Below are 26,486 nucleotides of genomic sequence, written 5' to 3'. Positions count from 1 at the left end.
GCTGCTGTGGCACCAGCTATTAAACCAACCTATCAAACACAATGTAAGAATTTATTTCTCTTGTCAACAACAATGGTTTCTAAAGAAAGGAAGTCTCTGGCACAATGACTCATTTGAAAGTCTGATATATTTTTATTTTCAACTTACAATCTTAGCTCCTTTTGGTGTAGGATTATTAAAACTGCCAAAATTAGCCTGAAATTACAGAGTGAAAAGCAATTCAATGAACATGATGAACAGAAAAATAACTGTAAATGAACTGTTAATACATAATACATTCATAATCATAACTTCATGTTACATGATTTTAATTACTGTATACAGGGAAATTTTCGCCCCCGTTTTATTTTCGCCCTTCCCTCATTTGGGCAAATTTAAAACGGGGCGAAATGAAATAATACAATATAATTTCTTTAATAAAACTATGATTGGGCGAATTTAAAACGGGGCAAAATTGTTTGCAAGTGTGAAAGGGTGAAAATTAAACGGGGCAAAAATAACCCTGTATACAGTATTTTCTTCGGGACAAAGGAGCTATAATTTTGAATGAGATTGCCTTGGACAAGGTTTGTTCAGCAGTATCTATGATTTTTTTTTGTTTTGTTTTTTTTTGTTTAACATATTTTCCTGCTACTTCAAAAATAAGCTATTTTCAATCCAATTTAAGTGGCTGAACTGCAATATATTACAGGGCCGTCAATCTCTCTAATTTGGGTCAGATAAACAGACACTTTTCAATTGGTAAAAACACCCATAATTCCCATTTTACTTATCTAGAAATTCCCAATATCACAAACTGTACATTGTAAGTACAGTATAATTTGTCCAAACCGGCTATCGCTGGTTCCATAAAATTTGGCCGGTTTAGACAGAATCCGGAGTGCAGGAAAAATGCAGGAAAATATTGATTTTGAAAATTTTGCTGTGTATTTACAAGACATCATATACATAATATAAAATATAATTGAATGATGAAATCAATCAATATTTTGGAGTCTGGAGATTATAAAATAGTCTCGCATGACTCACTGTATTTTCTAGGTTGTTCACGAAGTTTGAAAGTCGGGTGAAATGTTACCTAAATCAAAATCTACAGGCACTCCTAATATATATATATAGGCCTACTATATATCAAGTGGTCCGGCTTTCGCTTTTCAAGGCGCTCATTCAGTGTATAAACAGTAATGCACAATTATTTATGATGTGCTAATTATTGGATTGAACTTTTGATTTTTATGTAAAAAAAAAAAAATACGTCTTCTCCCACAGTGTTATGGCGCCATTTTGAAATGCGTTCGATTTTCGATCCCGATTTATATTTTGATCTGTAAATCGCGTACATTTATTTTTGTGTTTATGTTATAATGTGGTAAAAGGAGTTAAAGATAAGTTAATGTTTTTAAATTGTCATTTAATCATATAATATTTTTCAAGTGGGCTGTGTCACCGTTGCATTTCACTGAGTTCGTCTCATGGCACTAATCATGCTAATGCAAACACGGATTATCACATCCACCACGAAAGGTGTTAATTGCTTTGAAGTAACTCAGGTGTGGCCGGATTAGAGGAAATAATTACCGTTAATTATGAGCAGTCGGGACCAGTATGGCTGTTCGGAATACAGAATAGACAGTATCCGGACTACACAGAATTTTTTCTAATGAATTTGTTAAAGAAGTGCATGGGACTTAAATTCATAGATGGAATGGTAAATAATCCGGAGTTCTCAGAGTCCGGATTAGACAAATTTTACTGTATAAAGAAGAATAAAATTGTGTTAGTTTAAAACATAAGTGAACTTAATCTGTTGTTTTTAACATAACTTTATCAGCTGTTTAGAGCAATCAATTCATGTTTTAAGAGTTTTTTTTAGTGACAGCCCTGCCCCTGTATTATAACGTCACAATGCTTTTAAAACGTCAGAATACACGCAAGAGACTTTATTAAGGCATAGACCAAATAAGGCTTTGGTTTATTAGGTTACCTTTATTTAAAAATATGCAAGGTGTAGTTGCAGGATAAATTCTTTTGCCAGCCCTGTTTGTTTTATCCACTACCTATCGTATAACCCTTTACAGTTATCACTAGAGAACAATGAACTCTTGTTTTTTTTTCTGATCACAGAATTTTCAAAACAATTATTGGTCTGTAGAGACTACGATAAAGGGTAAGGAATGGACAAAATATACAAGTTGGTTAAAGAATATGTAGCAGGTCCAGTCCAATGACTATTTCTATCTACGTAGGTATTAATAGCTAAGTAGGTATTTAAACCTACACAAAGTAGCTATATTTACCTACTTTCTGCTTTTTCTGACTTTTGTGGCCAAACGCAGGAACAGCGCAACATGTTGAGCACTGAATTTCTTGATACAGTCACACTGATGATAGATATGACAAAAATTTGACCAAGAAATCAGTGTTTTCCCTTTATTTCAAAGTAAAGGGTTAGAGATAAGTTGTAACAGGCTAGGGGCTGAGGTTTATAAACAAAATCTCGGTGGACTTAACAATAAATTTTTATTTCAAAGCGGCATTTTTGTCAATTGAAGAGGTCAATTTGACCTGCAGCCGGTTCTTAGGGAACACACTGAGAAATGATTACTTCGTATTACTTCGTATATTATAAATTTTGCAAAGAAACTAATGTAAAATTGCCGATTCAGGAAGTAATCAATTTTGGCCAAAGTTTGGTGGTATTCATCATTACTGAGACTATATAAAAAATATATGGTATTCTCCATGTTGCGCCGTTTCAGTCTTTGGGCCACAAAATGTACATAATACAAAAAATAGCTACTTTGGGTAGGTTTAAATACCCACGTAGCTATTAATACCTACGAATAGGTAGAAATAGTCTTTGGACTGTACCTGTGTAGGGAATCAGAAGTAGTTGATTGTCCAATGCTGGAAAGTGGAGAAATTCATCCCCATCAGTGCGCAGAAAATATTGTCCCTTAAATTGCTCCATATTTACAATACAGAAATGAGGATCTGTAGCATCATGATCAAAGAATAGAAAAAACTGTTATGCTACTGTTCTGCAATGTACGAGGAGACATCATTTCAGTGTTTTCACGACACCACATAAGTACTTTAAAGCAGAAATATAAACTGTCCCCTCAATGCAATTTCAATGAAATACAAAACACTAAAAACAAAAAATTCGTGTCATTTACTCATGGCTATCTAGAAGAATAAGAGATTTATTTCGAATTTCCTCTAGAGGATTTTCTCCCATACACATTTACTTGCCATTAGGGGATGGGAAAGATTTCTAAAAATCTTGAATAATTTGGTTTTCAGACATAATTATTTCTTTAAATACATCTTACAAAACCGTAACAAATAAATGTTATGTAATTTAACCGTAAAGAAAAATAAGAGGAGTTTGTCCTTGAAAATCTACACTGCCACTACAATAAATAGCAACATCTGAGGTAAATAATCGATTAAAATATGCATGTTTACAATCAATACGATATCTGCCTCTCATAAATATATTACCTGAGTTGAATTTTGCACAGTTTTAGCCTTTAGAAAGGCTTGACGTGCCACCCGGTTCGCCACTGTTGCCATTTCTGTGGCACCTGTTACCCGAAGGGCACTTTCCAGTGATGGTTACACAATTATGTTATACAACTCATATTTACTGTATTTCAAATTATGCCATCAGTTTTATCCATTTTGTATTTGATAAAATAAATAGAATGAATTTTTGAGAAAAATTAAATTAATAAAGAATTTGTCGTATATTTGTGTAATTGGTGAAAAACTCTTAATCCCTTCTACGTTTGAAATAAAGGTTTGCCTAAATTCAGACTGAATCACAATCAAAGGAGGAGGATTTTTGGGCTGGGTATTGGCCGAAATTTCGTATTGCGATATATTGCGATATTTTAAAATGTATTGCGATATGTATTGCAATATTTTCAATGCAATATAAATGGCATTTTCTTACTATATTTACTTTAATTTACATGCAACATGTACATAACTATGATAAGTATAACCAACACGAAAAAAAAATCTTGTTGATTTCATTTAAGTTATGCTCTGAAATGTTCCCACAAAGCAACTTCTGACTCACTCTTTGGCTTAATAACAAACTTTCATAAGTCCATTTTTATATTTAATGACAAAATTTCTTAAGCTAAGCATATTGCCAATATATACAGCCTACTCCGGATATATTGAAATTCAGGGGACCATGCAAATTATTTCAATATATCCGTAATTCAATATAAGCGAAATCGTGAAGCCGCCATTTTTACAAGTTCAATCCCGATCTAAAATAATGGAGAACAAACCCGAACAAATTATTTTTGTTATCGTTTATCTATAACAGTAAACATATTACATAGAATATGAGTCCTTGAAAGTTTAAATATTTTTTTTAATTTCTGTTTCATTGAAAAGACAATCTTCAACCTTATTATTATTCCCCGATCGCATTTATTTACGCTTTGGAGAAAATTCACCGGACTTAAACGTTTGTAGTACTGCTGACCGCTGCTTGTATTTCGTCGTAAGTGTACTCGGGTTAATCCCTTAGTTATTTCGAATTTAGGCATATCAATAGCCATTGACAGTACTATTTCATTTCAAAGTTATGTGTTTTTCCTAGATCTGTGAGGGTTACTATATCACGTTTAGCTATTTAGTCTGACTCTCGATATGTCCGTATTATATAACGAACTACGTGGACGCAAAGAATTTAACAGTGAAGAATTTTATTTCGTAGAACATGCAGTATAAAAACACATAAGGTAAAAACATAATTAATCACAACTGTGTATATCAACTGGTCAATCAGGCATAATTACTTTCACCAACCGCAACGACAGCCGCCAGGGAGTACTTCAGTATAACCGTTATGAAAACAACTCATTATCACCTGTGGGGACCGATCAGTGGCTTCAATATAAGCGAAATTTCAATATATCCGATTTCAATATAACCGTTATTTTAATGCAAAGAATATGAGAGGCAAAAACTGGGGATTTATTTCTATTTCAAAGTAAGCGGAATTTCAAAATAAGCGAGTTCAATATAAGTGGAGTAAGCTGTAGATATTACAAAATCGTATTGCGATACGATATTTTTTGTCATTGTATTGCAATATATTGAAATATCGATATTATTGCCCAGCCCTAGAGGATTTTTTATTTTATCTTTATTATGGATTCATTTAATAATTTTACGTGTATTATTATGACCATGACAATATCATTATGATCATTATCATCTTTACAAAAGCATTTACTTAATCAAGCCAACAATGATCATTACACTCAGTTTGCACTCTGTGTGCAAATGATTTTATTTCATATGTATAAAAATATATCCCGCTATCATCTGCATAACGTGTCTCAACATATTCGATACTTAAGACCATATGCTCCGAGAACGATAAGTTTTTTAACCAAGACAGGCTCCTGACATATAAGTTGAGGTTTCAAGGATTTTAACACTTGTTTTTTTTTTTAAATTTGAGATATTGTATTACCTGATACAATCTCTGGAATTTTCAGGGGTCCATGTTTATGCCATATTCACAAATTTGTATTGTGTACAGATTTTTTTCCAGACTTAATTATTTATCGATCACTGTTCATTATCTTCACTCCACCATTTCTTTGGTTTTGAACACACACACACACACTCACCCTCTCTCACACCCTCACACCATTTTAAATCACACTAGTTGAATGACGTTAAAGGTGTTCATGTATAGTATATCAAGTATTTATTTTAATGGAATATTCTTAAGTGAATATTTTGAAAACCTTCTCTATATAAAATAAATTGTTTTAATAGTGGAATTTTGGCAAAACATGTCCATCCCTATATTTCGTTATTTAGACCAGCCATCTTCCAAAACTCAAGCGCCTGTTTGACATTGATTATATTACAGTGCACTATCGATCTGGAAAACAGTTTCAGTCTCTTATTCATCAAAAGCTTCAAAAGTAAGCTGCTTCTTTGGATTTGGGTAGTAAAACAAAACTTTTTAATTGAGATATTGTAAGAATCTTTGCACAACGATATATAAATTTTTCAATTTGGAAAGTGCTTATACCCGGAATGTGGGGCTTGTCGTGTAAAATGTATTTGTTAAAGAAGAAAAAAATGTTAACTCCTAAAATGACACCAGGGAAGAGGCAATCTTGGACTCTTCCTTTGAATTGAACGATTTTCATTTCTGTTGTCCACTCGCCATCTCAGATCTTTTGAATCAATTAAATCATTCTTCTCAGACATGGTGTCACCAGACATGGTGACAATAGCCTTGCTATTGTCCTCATAGCCAGTAAATAGATGTATATTATTATATCTCTACTGTTAATACCCTTTATAAAATTCATACAAAAAAACTGTCTACATGTAAATTTCCTGAGAAGAGATTATTTCCCCTGTGGCGGTCAGTCGGGTTCGATCTCCGCTGGCCAAATAGCTTAGTTTGTAGAGCACCTGATCGGAGTTTCAGGTGACCGGGGTTGGAAGCCCGGTCTGGTCCGCTGCATTTTCTCCTCTCCCGTTACACCCCCATCTGAGGACTACTCCCTGAAAAATCAGAACTACTCCCAGGGACTACTCCCTCATGAATATTTATTAGTTATTCTAACTCAAAGTGGGCGGAACGTTCAAGGAATATCAAGTCTATGGTGTAATGTTATTAGCAATGTAACTATCATACTTGCCAACCTTCAGCGTGTAAAAATCTGGTCATGACCAGATTTGGAAAGTAAAAAATCTGGTCATAACGCGTAACGACATTCACGACATATTTACCATGATTAAATTATATATATATATATGTGTATAAGTATTTGTGTATTGAGAATTCTTTTATCAAAAAAGGCTTTAACTTACAATGACAAAAAATTCATATGTAATTTGATTAAATTTACATGTTAAAAAAGAACATTAGTAGGGCCAAAATAAAATTATAGTTTGTTTGGAATTGCCTCCCGCCTCATTGAAATGCCCCCTCCTGAAAAAATTTTATTGACCAAAAGTAGGAAGATTTTTTTTTATTTAATCAATATTTTTGCCCATTACATTTATCACATGTCAGACCTATGTAAAATTAGGTTTTATTGTTGATGGTAGATACTTTTTTTAAAAGTAAGAAAATGTTTACGTATTTACTGTTTTCTGAGATTTTTATAAAAAATGTTAAATTTATCTTCAATTAAAAAAAAATAATTTCCCTCCCTTCCTCCTGTGTCTGAAACCCTTCAGGCGGCAATTCCAAACAAACATTTTTTTAAGGATGGCCTAGGTTTCATATTTTAGTATTGACCTGAATTAAGTGGTTCAATTTGTTCCTGCTGGCCCTGATAACGATCTAGTTCTATCGGAATCCATTTTAAATTGATTTCAGACATCAATTTGTCAAAACCACACCCGGTTAATTGTTTACACCTGCACTGATAATTACTGTAATCCATCGGCATTGTTTACGTAGATCTAAGCTTGGGTTGTAACTGGAACTTAATTAAGTGCAACCTAATTTACAAACCAAATCCGGAAATTGGGAGATTTTCGGGTTGTTCGACAAAAATCGGGTGAAAAGCATGACCCGCCGGATCATAAAAAATAATCGGGTTACGGGTTGAAAAATTGGGTGTAACCCGACAAAATCGGGTGAGTTGGCAACTATGGTAACTATGATGTCAAAACATTTCTACATGCCAAATCATACTTGAATTCTAGCAAAATGAAGACGACAATAATTCTTCAAAATGTCAGTGAAATTAATTTTTAAAAATAATTTTATTGTTCTTGGTAAAGGATCATTGCATTAGTTAATTTAGTTACCTTACCATCTTTTGAACCACATGCTTTTGTGATTTAAATGCTTCTACAGTGTTTTTAAAAAATGTCAGAAAATCAATGTTAAATATATCGCCTATGATTGTTTCGATATAATAAAACAGCTATGGAATGGGCACTCGGGAAATGGCAAATATATATGGTTCCCCTTGACAGGAAACTATTTCCCTCAGTAGGGTCAAATCTCAACGGTTTTGTCACCTGGGAAATGGTTTTCTCCCTCAGGGAACCATAAATTTGCTTTTTCCCTTGTACTCATTCCATATGTGTATAATAATGATCACTCACTTAAAATTATATAAACATATACTAATTTTTTTTTCACAGAAGAACATCATGGGTTTGCTGACTGACCCTAAACGTCAGAAGAAGATTGTGGACGTTATCTCCAAGTACAACAACATACTGTGTGTGCTGTGCTATGTGGCTGGAGTTGCTGGGTTTCTGGCATTGGCTTACCAGCCATTCAATGGAGCAACATACTTCTCTGAAAATGCTTTGTTACCTGGTAATTTATTGATACACTGTAGAATATAAACCTGGTAATGCTACAGTTAAAATGTTATTTCCTTTATATGTATAGACTTTATTAGCTCACCTGAGCCGAAGGCTCAAGTGAGCTTTTCTGATCAAAATTTGTCCGTCGTCTGTCGTTGTTGTTGTCGTCGTCGTTGTTGTCGTAAACTTTTCACATTTTCATCTTCTTCTCAAGAACCACTGGGCCAATTTCAACCAAACTTGCTACAAAGTATTCTGGGGTAACGGGGATTCAAGTTTGTTCAAATGAAGGGCCATGCCCTTTTCCAAGGGGAGATAATCATGAATTAGAGAAAAAATAATGGCATTTTTAAAAAAATCTTCTTCTCAAGAACCACTGGGCCAGGAAAGATGAAACTCATGTGGAATCATCCTCAGGTAGTATAGATTCAAGTTTATTCAAACCATGTAGGGGGTAGGGTGGGGCCAAAATGGCCGATCAAATTTTTACATAGGAATATATAGGACAAATTTTTAAAAATCTTCTTCTCAAGAACTACTGGGCCAGGAAAGATGAAACTCGTGTGGAATCATCCCCAGAAAGTGTAGATTCAAATTTGTTTAAATCATGACCCTTGGGGGTAGGGTGGGGCCAAAATGGCCGATCAAATTTTTACATAGGAATATATAGGACAAATCTTTAAAAATCTTCTTCTCAAGAACCACTGGGCCAGGAAAGATGAAACTCATGTGGAATCATCCTCAGGTAGTGTAGATTCAAGTTTGTTCAAATCATGACCCCTGGGGGTAGGATGGGGCCAAAATGGCAGATCAAAGTATTACATAGGAATATATAGGAAAAATTTTTCTTCTCAAGAACCATCGAGACAAGAAAGATGAAACTCATGTGGATTCATCCCCAGGTTGTGTGGATTCAAATTTGTTCAAATCATGACCCCCCGGGGGTAGGGCGGGGCCAAATGACCGATAAAAGTTTTACATAGGAATATATCGGGAAACCTTTTAAAATCTTCTTTTCAAGTACTTCAAAGCCATGCTTAGTGATATTTATAGAGAATCTTCCTCAGGTAGTGTAGATTCTAGTTTGTTCAATCATGACCCCCTGGGAGGTTAAAATTCAAGCCCCCTCCCCCCAGTAAACTTTCAGTTCTGATCTGATATGTGCCTTTTCCTAGCCAATTGCTCAGGTGAGCGATGTGGCCCTGGGCCTCTTGTTACATATATCTTATAAATTTATCCAATCCAATAGTTTGTTTTATCAGATTTACTCAAAATAAATATTAATTTTATAAAATCTATAGTACAAGGTATATCCTTATCTTATATTTTTTCTAACTATTATCAACAGTAACAAATATGATGAAAATCAGGATAGGAATTCTTGAGGATATGTTTAATTCAGAATACCAGTAAAACTTGATTCTATGATTTAGGATTGGTTACAACTGAATTCTATGCAGAGATGAACTTGAATGCTCTAGCATCTGAGCTTAAAGAAGAGTTTAACAAGGACAAGAGGTAAGTCTTATTTAGGAGATGGTAAGACTCATCACACTATCTTGTATGATTTGATTTATTTCACCTTTAAGATTAATAGGAATTCAAAAAATATAGTGTATAGATAATGAGTTTCAATTAGCATTTTATTAGATTCCTTTGTGCAATTATTAAGATAAAAAGCTCTTTAATATTTAGAAATTCAAAAGAAAATAACAATTGTTTCATTATAGGAAAGTTCCCAGAGAATGGATTTACAATCACTTCAGAGAAATAGGATTAGACACTTATATACAGAATTACTCTATAAAATATCCACTGGACATTGCAAAAGGACAGGTAAACATTAGTCTCTATTTTTAACATTCGATTACTAAGCCCTGCAGTCTGTAGAACATTTCATGAATGAACAAATTTTAAAAGAATTATTTTTTTAAATTTGTCAAGACTCAAATACATGCATTAATGAAAATATATCTTTGCTATTCAAGTGTCTCTGGTTTACTTTTCCCATAAAGAAGTATGGAGAGAAGCTGGTCAGAAACATTCGAAACATTTTAGATGAACTTACAATACAGAAAGGAAGTTAATAGTATCTGAATATCGCATTGAAATTTATTTTTATACCCTCTGACTTTAGAACATTCCGGGTCAGAATGTCTATGGAATCTTGCGAGCTAAGCGAGCGGCCAGCACAGAAGCCATTGTCATGTCTACCCCAATGCGTCCCAAAGATTCCGACCTCTCCTCCACCACGGGAGGGATTGTACTGATGATGGCCATGGCTCAGTACTTCAGAAGTAAGTGTCTTATTATCCAGGTAAAATCTGGTGATTGAAATGTTGGATAGAGGATTTTTTTTTTATAAACAAAAAAATGGCAAATGCAATTTCAAATGAAGGTTAAACATTGCATATAAAAAATGTGTACATAGCAAATATTATATATTTATTTTAGGACAAACATACTGGTCCAAGGACATCATTTTCCTGGTATCTGACCATGAGCAGATAGGATTGCAGGCTTGGCTGGATGGCTATCATGACATTAAGGCTGATTGTATGTATGAAAAAAATCTTTAAAACACATTAAAAACATAGTCTCATTCTGATGTCCTATGATTTCCCATATGCTGATGTAGTATGACTAGCCTTATTCCTGTGTCTTTACAGATATAGTACCAAGTGATGTGATGGGGAGGAGTGGAGCTATCCAAGCTGCCATTAACCTGGAAATTCCAGATGGGAATATCCGCTATTTTGATGTCAAGATTGAGGGCATGAATGGTCAGCTACCAAATCTTGATCTGTTTAATCTTGTTGTAAGAATCTGCAACCAGGAAGGAGTAGATGTTACATTTCACAGAAATGTAAGTTCATGTAGGACATTATCAATACATATACAATGTAGTATTTCCAAGAAAAGCTTTTAGAAAATGAAGAGTTCAAAGGGGGATTTAAAGTACAGGGAAAATATTTGACATCAATGACATCATTTGATTACAGTCAAACCTGTTTTAAGAGGCCACTTGTGGGAGAACGACAAATTGGCCACATAAGACAGGTGGCCTCTTAATCCAGGTTTCAAACCAAGGAATAAAAAATTGCGACCACAGTTGTATATTTATTTTCAAACGTATCCAAATCCACAATTTCAACATATTTAAAAAATTAGGAAGTTTTAAGTCACATGAGATCCTTTTTTGCATTTCATTTTACATGAATTTAGGAAAGAAATCTATTATAATTGTTTTTTTCTTGTTGTTGTTGTTTTGTGTTGGTAATTTTAACAGCTAAATAGGAATAGAATTTACATCACACAAAATCATGAAATGTTCTAACAAAATACAAGTAGCATTTCCCTGATGCTGTGCAAAGCCTTTTAGTTTTTCTAGATATGTATTATATAGGGTTATAGCTCGAGACTGACCACTTGACTTGATAACCTCAGACGAAATTGTAAAATTTTATTAAGTATTGAGTTTATATCATGGGCATATTCAACAGTTGTTCATCAACTTACTTTCGTAAATAAAGAACAAAAAAAATTGTAAACAATAAATAATTTAATCATATTAATTAAATCATTAAATCCTGTCATAATTCAAATTACACTCGCAATTATCGGTAATTACTCATTATCAGCTGTTCATGTTTGGCTTCTCGAGGATACGAGGTCACGTGCCAGACGGAAATCATGTGACAAAACAGACAAAATGGCCGCTGAAAACAGGCATGTTGACCGCACGGGACCTAAAAACACTGGCCACTGGCCGCGTTAGACAGGTGGCCGCTTAAATCAGTTAAAATATAGTGAAAAAATGAACGGGCGGGATTGAAACTGGCCGCTCATGAGGAGTGGCCGCTGATTCAGGGTGGCCGTAACAGCAGGTGCGACTATATATTCAGTCAGTTTTAGAACCATACCCGAAAATTATTAAAAAGGATCTGTTATTGTGCATCATAAAAGTAATAAAACATGAATCAATTTTTAGCTCACCTCAACGAAGTTGGGGGGAGCTTATGTGATACCCTCGGCGTCGGCGTCGGCGTCGGCGTTGGTGTCGGCGTCGGCGTCGGCGTCCCGGGTTAAGGTTAAGTTTTTTGGAGCAGTTTTCTTTTTAAGTACTTCTATGTCCTATATTGATTAGACATGCATGGAAGATGTTGCTAGTGTGTTTCATTGTACCAGTCAAAGTTTCAGATGCTGCAATTTCAGCAAAGGAATGACCAGGTTAATGTTTTTGGTGCAGGTTAACATTTTTGGTGCAGTTTTTGGTGTAGGTCTCATTTCCGAGTAACTATAAGCCCTATGTTGACCAAACTTACATGGATGATACATCTTAGGATGCATACTACCAGCCTTGCTTCGGATGCTGAATCTGACCTACATTTTCCGGTTGAGTGAACAGGTTAAAGTTTTTGGTGAAGGTTTCATTTCGAAGATACGTTGAGCCCTATAATGACCAAACTTGCATGGATGGTACATCTTATGATGTAATCTACTAGACTTGCTTCGGATGCTGAATCTGACCTACATTTTCCGGTTGAGTGAACAGGTTAAAGTTTTTGGTGCAGGTTTCATTTCCAAGTTACTATGAGACATATAATGACCAAACTTGCATGGATGGTACATCTTAGGATGCATATTACAAGACCTGCTTCGGATGCTGAATCTGACCTACATTTTCCGGTTGAGTGAACAGGTTAAAATTTTGGGTGCAGGTTTCATTTCCAAGGTACAGTACTATGAACCCTATAACGACTAAATTGCATGGATGGTACATCTTAGGATGCATACTACCAGACTTGCTTCGGATGCTGAATCTGACCTACATTTTCTGACGAGTAAACAGGTTAAAGTTTATGGTGCAGGATTCATTTCCAAGTAACTTTGAGCCCTATAACGACTAAATTGCATGGATGGTACATCTAAGGGTGCATTCTACTAGGCTGGCTTCGGATGCTGAATCTGACCTACATTTTCTGGATTAGTGGAAAGGTTAATTTTTTTATACAGGTTTCATTTGCAAGTAACTTTAAGCCCTATGTTGACCAAACTTGCATGGATGATACATCTTAGGATGCACACTAATGGACTTGCTTCAGATGCTGAATTCGACATACATTTTCCAGATAATAGACCTCGTAAAAGTTATGGGTGCAAGTCTATCACCAAGAAACTATAAGGCTTATATAAACCAGTTGCACAAATGATGCATCAAGGGATGAAAACTCTCAATCTTGCTTCAGATGCTGGATTTTAATGACATTTTCATGATGAAGAATTAGTTTTTAGTTTTTATATAGGTCTATTCCAAAGTATCAAATTTGCATAAATTTTGCATTTTTGGATGTACACTTTTTGTTGGTTAATTGTGTGACTTAATTTGCCTTACTTAAAGACAACACACGTTGAGGTGAGCTCTGTAATCTCTGATTACCTATGTTTCTTTATTAATAGAATGACCCAATGGATCCACAGACTCTGGAAGGTTACATGCAGAGTGTGAAGACCATGCTAGAGATGATGTGGTCCCAGGCAGCTGGCACCCCGTCAGGCAATCATGGACTCTTCCATAAATACCACATAGAGGCTGTGACCTTGCAAGGAATCAGGAGGAAGAACAGTAACTTTGCTTATCCCCTGGAGAGAACAGGAAGGTTTGTAGTGAAATTTTCTGAAGAAAAAAATAGCATTCTGAGTTTTATAATGACTGTTAATAGATGCTTTTGAATACTAGTACATTATAAATGAGATTTATAACATGGATTAACAGAGTTCTGTAAAACATTCTTTATTGACAGATATTAAATTCTGTTTGTGGAAACCTACTTTTGAGAAATGTCTACAATAACAGTATATTCAAAATCTTGCCTAAATTTCTGAATATTTGCATGAATGTACACTTTAATACATTATATTATATAAGAAGATTATTTTCGTAATTTTCATTGGCTGAAAGAACGTCTCGTGATATTCCTCCTTTTGTGATGTTGACGCGAAAGTACATCCGCGGAAAATAATATCACATGACACAACGTTCGGTTGCACCAAAGTTACATAGAACGTAAGGCCATAATATAAGAAGCGTGTTTTAACCATTGTGACAGCTGAGTATGTTCAGTTAGGACTGTGTCAGTGCATTCAGTCTGAATGATTATATAATATAACTATTATGGACTTCAGCAAACAGTCGATATGTGGTTATATGGACTCATGGCAATATTGATATTGACCTCAGACACAGAAAATGATAGCGACCTCGCAGGCTCGATCACTATCACTTTCTGTGTCTTCGGTCAATATCAATTGCCATGAGTCCTTATAACCACATTTCGACCTACACTGAAGTCCATAATTGTATAATATACCCACTAGATATTATAATTAAATGTATTTCATGTTTCTTTCAGAATTCTGGAGGGAATATTTAGAAGTTTAAACAATCTTTTAGAAAGATTTCACCAATCATTCTTCTTCTACATTCTCCCTGGCACCAGAAACTATGTCTCTATTGGAATGTACATGCCACCATTTGGTTTGATATGTGCAGCAGGTCTAATCAAAATATCCTTACTCATGGGTTTTATTTTTGTGGTATATTCTCCATTCATGTAATTTAACTTTTGCCTAATTTAGCTTTAAGATTTACGCTTAAAATATTTTTGCAATAAACAAGAATATGAAGTACTAAGTTTTTTGACTGGAAAAAAAAATTATGATTCTTAACACATTCAAGCCATTGCTATTTGGGTGACACTAAAGAAGGACAAGGAATCTGAAGAAGAAGAAAAGAAGTCTGAGGAAGAGAAGAAGGAGGAAGAGGAAGAAGAGAGTGACCAGGCAGAGAGAGAGGCGAAGGCACTGGAGAAGGAGGTGGAGGAACTGAGGAAGACAGTGATGGATGAGGCTGTAGAGGAGGTAGGAAGTCACATGATCAAAACAGAGAGTTATGTCCCTTGTCTTTTGTGCTTCCTTGGCAATTCCTCTACTCCAGAACTCCAGAACAACTTTTAACCAAATTAGCCAAAAGGCAATTTTTAGTCTCCATATGTGATGACGAACAGTGTTTGAAGAAGTTACCTTCCCTTAAAAAAGTAGAGTACAATTCCAAATTGCATTCTCTATCCAGAGTTATCTTCCGCTACGCTCACAACACCTCTGTCAACGCTCGTTGTACAAGATTCTTGTACAAATTTTAAATGGTGAAGATTCGAAATATAAATAATAATTAATTATTGTAATTATCGATAAAGATGATAATTTATTATTTATTTTAAATCTATAACCCCTCAAAACGACTTATTTTCAAAGTTTTTAAGGAACTATTTTGTGGAGTAAAAATTAAAATCTTAATTAAAAAATCCCTATAAGGTGTTATTATTAAAATAAACAATTTTTTCCGATAAGAAATTTAATTAACAAAGATTTAATATTGATGCAACTTTTAATCATTTACAAATACAATTTTTCCAAGAATCTTGTACATTGTATTAACAAGCGTTGACAGAGGTGAATGTGGGAGCGAAGCGGGAACGATAACTCTGGATACAGAATGCTCCAAACTGGATTTCCTTGACATTAGGTTTTCTAAAGGCAATTTTAATGAAGAATTATTCATTCAAAAGGGATATAAAATTGGATTTTGTTTATCTTTGATAAACTGTAGATTTAATAGCTGAAATTAAAAGAATATTTTTTATCATTTCAGGAGGCCTCATCTGAGGGATTGATCTCTATCATGCCTGTAATATTGATCAGTGTGATGATGGGGGTGTTCTCTTACACTGGACCCGACCTTATCACCATGTCAGCCCCACCCTTCAGAATCAAAATGGAGGACAACATCAGCTTTGGACTTATGGCTCTGTACACAGCTTCTCTGATGGTCCCTAGACTTATAAGCAGGTTTGTGCATCAAGATTTCTAGCCACATGATGTGTATTTCAAAATCTTAAACTTGGAAAGTATCTTTGTTAATATACGATATTCTTGAAATAATTTCATTTTAAGCATTGTTTTTTTTTTACAGGAAGCAGCCAGGAGCCAGTAAGAAGCTGATTTTTGATTGGAGGTTACTGAAGTGTGTCACTCTGCTCTTCCAATCACTGGTTCTGTTCTCTATTTCTTTGATGAACATTTCCCTGGCCTTCTTTCTAGCTGTTGTCCTTGTTCCCATCACAGTTATGGCTCAGCCAACAAAAATCAGGTAAAATATTCATATAATCCAGCATGCTAGACGAGAGGTTCATGCGAGATAATTTTGACTTAACGCCATATATTTATATATATAAGGACTTTAAATGAGACTCATGCTTGTAGGAGTACATGTCATACTGAAAAACGTGCTTCTCTTTTTGGCTAGGTCTTATTAATTATGGAAATTACTAAAGAAAATTCTATTTTGATAAAATTTAATATTTGAATATGCATGTTCCATGTTTTAGTGTAGTTTCATAGGAAAAAATACTTTGACAAAGTACATTTCAAACGAGTATTAATTCTTTTTTTTTTTTTTGGGGATATTCCGAAAATATGAAGATTTTTACGTCTGTTCATTTTTTAATGTATTTACAGTCTACTGCGTTGGCTGCAGAAAGCTTTGCTTTTCTTAGTGTCCCCAGCTGTGTTACTATTTATAGCCTCAGTGATAACAAGTTATGGAGAAAAACACAAAGACTTCCTAGACTTACTGGGCAATTCCTGGAGTTTCATGAAGACCAACATATTTCTCACAATCATCGACAAATATTTCTTCGGCAGCTGGATGTTTGGTTTATTTTCTTTCCTTATGTTACCTAACTGGCTGATGTTCTGGTGTATAGTACACTGTAGTCTAGACTAAGAAAAAAGGTGATCTCAATTTGCTATTTTTTTTTTGAAATTGTGTGTTTGTACATTCCCACCTTGATAATGAAGATAATTAATTGTGTATGAGGAAAGTAAAGTCATGTGTAGTTGTAGTTTTTGTCCAAGACAGTTACATGTGTATAAAGATGTTTATGGACTTCTTTGAAAGTCGGATGCAAAATATTTTCTTAGTAAGAGTGCTTTGAATAGTTTTCTTATTGTAAAAATGGAAGAAGAGAGTGCTGTTTTTACATATGTTTATAATTTTTTGTGACAAAGAATATTGTCATGATTTTGTGTTATTACGTAATTGTTAGTCAGTTTGCAAGCAATATATGTATCTGATAAAAAGATTGATCATGTTTGTTTGACCATCTTTCCACATCATTAACTTCATGATTCTGATGTCATTGTCTTTTTTTTTCAAAGTAATATGTTTTACGGTGTGACCATTGGGGCGAGCGCAGTTGTACCATCAAAAACACGCTAAAAATTGATCAGCCACCTCAAATATCAAGCCGCACGAGATATCTCGACTAACTGTGACGTCACACGACGTCAAGGAGCTCGTCTGAACTTACGGAGACAGCCGAGCGTCTGTTTGAAACTATAGACTTAGTGCAATTTTGGTTGAAAAACATTGTAGAGTTATTTTTTGTTTCTTTGAAAGATTTCTACAAACTGATCTAGCCTTTTATGTTTTACGTTATTATTTTATTTATTTATTTATTTGCGCAAAGGACATTGGGTAGTGCGGGAATTCTGGGAATGTTGCACAGAAAAATTTGGCTGACGTATGTACAGATTTCAATCCGAATTTCCTCTGTTCTTACACGTTAGTCTATTGAGCTCGCTGCGCTCGCTATAATCTTGCAAGTTCACTAGTACGTAAACCAGAGATGTTATAAATAATTCTAATGTTGACCTTGGTCTTGACCTTGACATTTTTGGATTGAATACTGTAAAATCACATATTTTTGTGGGTTCTAATTTTCGTGGTTTGAGAAAGAATTAGGGGTTCATGAGAATTTTTTTTTTGTGGATGAAAAATTGTTGAGTGATCATATTTTGCATTTCATGGTGGACATAAATTCATGGATCTCTTCATACCTCAAAAACCACTGAAATTAAACCCTCACGAAAATTAATGATTTCACAGTACCTTATTCTTTGTTGAGGATGTGATATCAATTTTTCGTTCCAGGTTACTGAATCATTATACTTTGCTTTCTGGTCATATCTTCTTCAAAGATAGTTTTTTTTAAATATTCAGAAAAAATAATATGAACAGATCATTATTATACATGTGCATTTTTAAAAAATAGTTAGCCACTATGAACATTTTTACAAGTTTCAGATACCTTATAAGTAGAATTTTTAGCGAGGATTTAATTTTGGCATTATTAGCAATGGTGCTGAGATCGCTAAAATTGAATATCACTAAAAATTAATTGCGTTTTATTTGTAATAGCTTCTTTAATGTGCATTTTAAAATCACTAAAATAACATCTCGCTAAAAATAAATTACCAGTTTTTAAGGACAAATCACTAAATTTGTGTCTCGCTAAAATTTCCACTTATACGGTATATTTGATTCTTTTTTTCGATATACATGTACAAGTTCTTTGAGTTTGACTTTTGTACTTTCTTTTACATGTCTGGAGATTTGTAGTAAATATTTTGTGAGTGATATATGGTAGGCATGTTGTTTGTGAAACAGAGGTGTTTGAGTGAATTTTTTTTTTATATCTGCTAGTATCTTGTTTAGAACAAAGTTTTGTTCCTTGTGCAATAAATAATCTCTTACAAAGCTGACTGAAGAACTTCACGGAAATAAATAGTATATTCATAAAATTTCAAGTTTTTTTTTATTTTAAGCTATACAATATAAAAATTTAATAAAAGGGGACTAGAATATATTCGTAAACAGTAAATAGTAATGATCAATTTATGTTGGGATATAAATGGGGAAGACTTTCCCAATGTCAGCAAGACTGGCAATTTAACTATTGAAAAAATATTAAAGCAGAGTAAACTTAAATAAAAACATAATGTCATTTTCCTTATAAAATAAAATATTACAAAATAAAGTCAAGTACTCCCCCCCCCCCCCCCCCCCCCCCCCGAAATAAAGATTTCGATTGTGGTCATTTTTATCGTTTATATAAGACACAGAATCACACCTTCACCATCATTTTCTCACCCCTCCCCATGAAAGTCTTATTTCAAGTGTAAAGTTGGGAAAAATCTTACGTCCGTCTGTCACGCTTTGGGGTACCATCTCCTATCCGCAACTCATCTTATTCTACTGAGGGAAATTTAATGAGACTTTCACAGAATCTTTGTTACATAGTGTCACTGTGACCTATTTTGGGTGCCCCTAGCAAAATATGGACACTGCCATTCTTTCTAAAATATTGAAGGGTATTCATCTCTTATCCGCAACTCCTTTTATACCACTGAATGAAATTAAATGAGATTTTCACAGAATCTTGTTCATTATCATGAAGGTATAGATTTCAAGCATATAGTGTAAAGTTTATCTTTTTAGACGGAGGCTGTCCTACAGCCTCCGGTTATAGGGATTGTCTTGTCCATGGAATGTAAACAGGAAAGATTTCTCAAGCACCATCTATCGGTGGAATTGTTTTCATTACCTTGAGAATCGACTCTTAGTAACACCGACCGCAAGGTTAGGCATAGTCTAAAACAAAGATCGCGTCACATACAAGTATAAACAAACAGTTCTACTTTTTCTAAATAAACAGGATTTGTCTAATATTTTTAAAATGACGTGTATGTAAATACATTTCCTACGGAATATGTAACAAAGAATGTGATTTATACTGTTTATTTTTATCAGACAGAATATTAGGAGATTTTGTTCCAATAGACGATGATAAAGCGTGTTTTACAATATGCCGAGCCTTTTCCCACTGATTCTCACACCAAAACAAGAACGAGAAGAAATGAAGTGGCGGATCTAGAGGGAGTTGGGGGGTTAACATCCGCGGAGAGTGATCGAGAAACCCCACTTATCAATTGCTTCTTTTATTAAAGTAAAAACTATTTCTAGTTAAAGATATAAGTTTAACTTTAGTTTTATATTTAATTGTAAAAACTTCCACCAGAATTCGTCTGTATCAAACTAAGTCTGGAGACGCAGATGTACTTGTATTATGTATTGAAGAAAATCCTTTAATGCCGCATGCAAATTTTTTTATGTTGCACATATAAATTTCAGATATTTTAATAATAGATCAAGCATTTCAGTTTTAATGGAATTTTTTGTGCTTGATTTGTTATCTCGTTTTCACTCCTTTTCTAATTTCTTCTTGAAAGGGCCGATAAATTGGTTTGCAGCCGATTTTTGACGCTTGCATCAATAGGTTTTATGGAGTTTTTTAATCTGAAAAGGATCGATGAATGAACAAATGCATAGTATTTTTATCTGTAGGAATATTAACAGTTTTTTTTTGGATTCTTTATTTGTAATTCCGTATAATTTAAGGAAACACATGAAAATAGATTTACACTTTTTACCAGCGGTTTGAGTGTTTAAGGGAACCCTCACATTAGATAAGAGAGAAACAAACGGCAACTCTGACATTGAGATCAAAATGCATTTGTAACTTTTGACCTTTGGGTACAACCCAAATCTTGATTCATAGGATTTACATGATTTATCACATTATTTTCTAATTAATAATTAAAAATTATATCTTCTGAAATAATTAAGTTGTCTTTTTGTCATATCATTTATCCTTATTTGCAGTTGATACTTGTGTTTTACCTCTTTCACATCTCAAACTTTAATTATTTTTTATATACAAGATTACATGTATTTCTGATCATTGGTATTCATGTCAACTTTTTTTTTTTTTTTTACATTCTTTGGGTTAAATCTGTCATATGATAAAATACTACATTTCATAATTCCAGAAATATTGGTTTTCAAATTTGTCAAGATATATCTTTGTTATTGTAAGCAATACCCCAGTTCTCCAAAAACAATTTAAACTTGTGAAATAGCAAGTATTATGAATTTTATTGTTCTGTTTACTTTAAGTAAGAAAGTATATTTTATTCCACTCAAAAATTGTGTTCTGGAACGAACATTTATTGCATGTTATTACTTAAAGAAAATTCTGTGTTGCATAAAGCTAGGTCACTCCATTTTGTATCACAAAGGTTTAAGACAAACTGTACTAAATCATGTTGTTCATGTCCAATTACCTGGCTGCTTCTTTTTCCATGTTAGCTCATATCATAACATTATTACAATAAGGCCGAAAACTGTTGATTTTGGTAGCTGTTACATGTCATAATTATGTTAACAGTAGGTCTATGTGACCTATAAATAAGATATCTTGAAATATGGAAACTCCTGACTGGCTGAGGCCTATTGCTGAATCCAGAAATTCTGGAAAAGGGGGGCCAGTTTGAGGTCAGAGAAGGGGCCCACAGTCGCAATTAAAACACTCATTTATCAAATATTGTGTATTATTTTTGGACTCAAAAGGGAGGGGGCCAGGGGCCCCTTTTAATTCCGCCAGTGGGCTCATGACTAGAACATACTAGACCTACATTCATCAAACCGGGCCTGGGGGCATACAACTTATATTAGACAAGCTCACCTTTGATCTCAGTCTCGCTTTTCCACTATATATTCTTTAAGTGAGACTGTGATAAAAAGTTAGCCCGTCTAATTTTTATGTTAACCAGGCCTAGTCAATAACTGTTTCTTACGTTGAAAGGTTTAATATTGAAAGTATCTCATCTAACATCTTCGCTAGCCAAGGGTTTCCGATTCGATACCTACTTTACAACCATTGGCAGATTTGGCCGAAAATTTTAGAACTCGCGCAAACGAATTTGATTGGCTGCGAAGTCCGAGTCTTCGCAAGGTTTTTACTAATCGACGATTATCGGCTGAATTAAAGTCTGTTTATGTTTTATGCACAAAATAAAAGGAATATTTACAATGGATGAAAGTTAGGACGTGATCTATGCTTAAAAAAACAAGGGATTAATTAATTTGATTTTTTTCTTTTAATTATATATGTTTTCAAGAACTATTGAAAGGACCACATAAGTCCGTGTTCCGCATTTTAGATGCATGAATTTAAGCCAATCAAATGTCACGGCTCATTGATAATAATTGATACGGCAACAAGTAGAAAGTAGCGTCAAACTCTTGATTAAAAATCCAAGAAGAACGATACTTTCTTCCACTTTTGAGGTGTGCCCACAGCCCACAGCTGTATGAAGTTATTTGGAATATATTCCACATGGAGGTCGCCATATTGTTTCAAACGTCATATTGATCTTCATATGTTACAGCTATTTTCATCAGACAAATATTAAAGAGCTTCAAGGGACTTTACGGCGATAGGCGGCGCAATCAAAGTTCCCGTTTGATAGGACTAAATCTGCCAAGGGTTGTAGAGTAGATATCGGATCGGAATCCCTTGGCTAGCGAAGATGCTCATCTAAATAACAGTGAACTTTAATCATGGCGAAGTTTACATTACAAAGATGAAATTATAATATCCCAAAAACCTCATGAATATTGGAGTATCCTTTGAAAAAAATGTTGAATTGAAAAAAAACCCACACATTATTTCTCAAAATACACTCTTTACAGCTATGTATGATATATATTTCTTTTGTGTTCTCTCATACATGAAGCCTCCGTCTAACAGTACTTTCAGTACTTTGATTTATGATAAAATTAAAATTCTTTATCTCTTAGCTTTACATTTTGAAGGAAAAACAAACCATTTCAATGATAACCAAAAAGTAACACAAAAACGCGCTAAATTAAAAATTTCATGACACTGAGTGAAGAAAAATGAATTTTCGCTTTCTACGAGGTAATAGGTTTTCTTCTCGATCTAAAACCTTTCCCCTCCAATTTTGCGGTATTTTTGATATATAAAGTGAATTAAACAGTGGCAATTCATTTATAATTTTATACTGATGTTATATAATATCATTTTGACAAGGGGACTATAATTTCATATAGTTGTCATGACAATAGACTTGACTTCAATTCAATTTCTTGATTACGTAGTATTACAAGATTTTAACAAAAGGACTTCAACTATTTCAAATTTTTTAAATTTTATTCGCTTTGATTTTTGATTTCATGTGCTTATATATCTGCACCTATATTGTTGGGTATTGCTTCTTGATATTTATAAAAGGGAAAATACGTTAAACGTAAGAAAATTAAAACAAACAAGCTAATTCAGAGAATTCGTGTCCCCCGCTTAGGGAAAAAGTCGGCTCCCCCTGACTGAATTTGTAGAATTATTAAATGTATACATGTATACTGAAGCAAATAAAATACATGTATGTCAATATGCATATAAAGATTTGATTGCTTATTCTTTATTATGTGTATAGAAGATTTTTTTATATGGAATGTTTATCACACTGTAATGATGATTTTATAACCTCATAAATTTTTCATTTCACATGCTGAATACTATCATTTAGTAAAAAAAAAGAAAAGTATTTAAAAAAAAAAAAAAGAAAAAAAAGGATCAATGGAGATTCGATCCCGGGACGTCTCACATGTGAAGCGAGAGACATTCCACTAGACCACGGAATCACTTTACCTGGAATGAAGTATATGCAGAATTGAAGTCACATACATGTATATATTCATGTTTTCATGTTCGGTATTCTCAAAATTTTACACAATCCATGGTGTTTGATTTATTTAGCCTTTATTAAACAGTTCTAATAGATGTAATAAGGACATAATGTCCGCCGAGAACCTGTTTTATACGCAATAACTCTCCTCATGCCCCTGCGCTAAAAATAGCGACATGTAATACTATAAATACTAATAAAACAAACGGGGCGGGGTACTTTGAGAGGGGCGAGAGATGTCCTAGGAGTTTTGGTATAAAATTACATTGCATAAGCTCAAAATCTTCTTGAAATATCGCCCGGAAATGATAGTTTTACATACAGACAGAATGTATAAATTTACGACCTTGAACTTTGACCTTTTGACCTCAAAATCAATAGGGGTCTTCATTAGGCCACAGGGAGTTGTTATGTAAAATTTCATTGCAATAGCTCAAATGGTTCTTGAGATATCGTGTGGAAACGAAAGTGTTTTAACAGACAGTATTTGCTTATTTATGACCTTGACCTTTGACCTTTTGACCTCAAAATCAATAGGGGTCTTCTTTAGTCCATAGGGAGTTGCTATGCTAAATTTCATTGCAAAAGCTCAAAGGGTTCTCGAGATATCGTGTGGAAACGAAAGCGTTACAGACAGACAGAAAGACGGACGGACGGACGGACAGACGGACGGACGGACGGACGGACAAACCCAAATTAATATCCCCCACTTTTCAAGCGGGGGACAAAAATTGAGCAGGGTGGTATCGCCATCACAAATGTTTAATACAGCAACAAAAAATAATATCACTTCACTTTTAGTGGTTTTTATCAATTACATCGCTTGAAATGTGGCATAGGTCTATTTCTTGGTTTTCTATACTCATAACACCGGATGAATGTCATCTTTACCTCGCACGTGACGGCATGACATCGGAACATCAAAGGTCTATGCCAACGTTAATGTCGAGTTTTTTTAAAAACATGTTTCTGGTCGTGTATGATAACTTTTTCATGGGTCTCGATACCATCTTGCCACACGATGATTTTTCTTCCGCATTTTAAAATATAAAGATCTAAAGTTAAAGTAGAGGTACTGTGAGTACTAAGCTCACTAAATGTTACCCCTCTCCCGCTTCCCATACCATTAAAATGGCAAAGTCCGTGTTTTGATCTGGGATACCCAAAATAAGTGTCAGATCAAAAAGCAAAATAGGAGGTGCACAATGACATTATGAAATAAAGAACCTATGAAAGAATCAAATTTTATTCAGTCGTATAGGAAGGGTTTCGGATAAGAGACTATGATGGGTATACTATCCTTCAATATTACACAAAGAATGGTTGTGTCGTTTGCTCTTATAAACCCAAAGTATTTTTCCGATCAAAAAATAAAATGGTGCACAATGACACTATGAAACAAAGATTTCGTAAAAACCCCATTAAAACATTCAGTGTTAATTAAAAGAGAAGTTAAAGATAAGAGATGTTGTCCCAAAGCGTAACAGATGGACGGACTTACAGATAGACGGACGGACACACCGATCACTACATACCTTCCCACTTTTCAAGCAGGGAAAGTTTGGCAACATATTTATTTGTTCAAAAATAAGAATGAATTCATTTATACACAGTATATATATTCATCACTCGTTCATAACGAATTATTTATCGACAATATTAATTATGTTCCCCAAACGAAGTTTGGGAACATATTGTTTTTACTCGGTTTCTTATTATGTTCCCCAAACAAAGTTGGGGAACATATTGTTTTTACTCTGTTTTTTATTAAGGTCTTCCGTTTCAGACGGAAGACCTTATAGTGATTCTACTGTTTTTTCTTTTTATTATTATTATTTTTTTCCCTTTTTGTTTCGACGATTTCTCAGATATGACTGGATGGATTCAGATGAAATTTACAGGGATTATAGAGAGTTAAAATAGTTTTCAAATGAAATTTTCAGTTTTTCAAAATTCACTTCCGGTCGTCAGTTATGTCCGATTTCCGTTTTTTTCAAAAAAGTTTTGTCCGAGTCATCTCTCAGAAACGGTAAAAGATTAAGACACCAGACTTATATGAGTAATAGATCTTGATAAGTAGGCAAATCCAATTGGGTTAACGTCATCCGCCGTCACTTCCGGTCGTCACAGGAAGTGATCAAAGAAATCGAAAATTTCAACTTTTGTTTTTTGAAGATTTTTTTGCATCACATTATAGCATCTTGTTGGTAGTTTCGAAATAAATCAGTCCCACCGGAAACAAAAACGACAACTTCCGGTTATAAGAGAAAAACTGCATATTTTTAGTATTTTTCTCTCCCATAAATATTTTTTATACTTAATGTATTTGAAATGATTTTTGGATATGTTATTCAGAAAGCTGATGTCTACAGTAACGTCAAATATCTTTGTAAAACTTACTTCCGGTCGCGTGATTTCCGGTCCTCAAAATGAGAAGTTTTCATAGCTAGATCTTGTTAACGATAAAAGATTAAGACACCAAACTTATCTAGAGTGATAGATCTTGATGAGTAGGCAAAATCAGCTGTGATAAGATCGTCTGCCGTCACTTCCGGTCGTCACAGGAAGTGATCCAAGAAATCGAAATTTGCAACTTTTTTTCATGAGACTGTTTTAGCATCACATTATAGCAT

General features: G+C 34.1%; 1 protein-coding gene and 1 long non-coding RNA gene across 2 annotated transcripts; one reads left to right on the top strand and one right to left on the bottom strand.

Moving 5' to 3' along the window:
- On the bottom strand, positions 1-3,705 carry LOC134230566 (uncharacterized). Its single transcript, XR_009984380.1, has 3 exons — positions 3,508-3,705; positions 148-195; positions 1-29 (listed from the first exon to the last, which is right to left on the bottom strand). It is a non-coding gene; the product is annotated as an uncharacterized LOC134230566 (long non-coding RNA).
- A 2,201-nt stretch (positions 3,706-5,906) lies between these two features.
- Positions 5,907-17,544, top strand: LOC134230567 (glycosylphosphatidylinositol anchor attachment 1 protein-like). The gene is made up of 13 exons (XM_062712394.1): positions 5,907-5,972; positions 8,170-8,350; positions 9,774-9,858; positions 10,071-10,176; positions 10,478-10,637; positions 10,795-10,896; positions 11,010-11,206; positions 13,801-14,000; positions 14,754-14,901; positions 15,073-15,261; positions 16,052-16,248; positions 16,373-16,549; positions 16,918-17,544. The coding sequence occupies exons 2-13, from the start codon at positions 8,179-8,181 to the stop codon at positions 17,183-17,185; spliced, it is 2,001 nt and encodes a 666-aa protein (XP_062568378.1). The 5' UTR covers positions 5,907-5,972; positions 8,170-8,178; the 3' UTR covers positions 17,186-17,544.
- The last annotated feature ends 8,942 nt before the right edge of the window (positions 17,545-26,486 follow it).

This window comes from Saccostrea cucullata, unplaced genomic scaffold, assembly GCF_032062105.1.
Source record: "Saccostrea cucullata isolate Sc308-1 unplaced genomic scaffold, CSIRO_AGI_Scuc_v1 ctg5419, whole genome shotgun sequence".
Lineage (NCBI taxonomy): Eukaryota > Metazoa > Mollusca > Bivalvia > Ostreida > Ostreidae > Saccostrea > Saccostrea cuccullata.
Note: the sequence above shows the minus strand (reverse complement) of the source record. Positions and strands in the feature narration are given on the sequence as shown.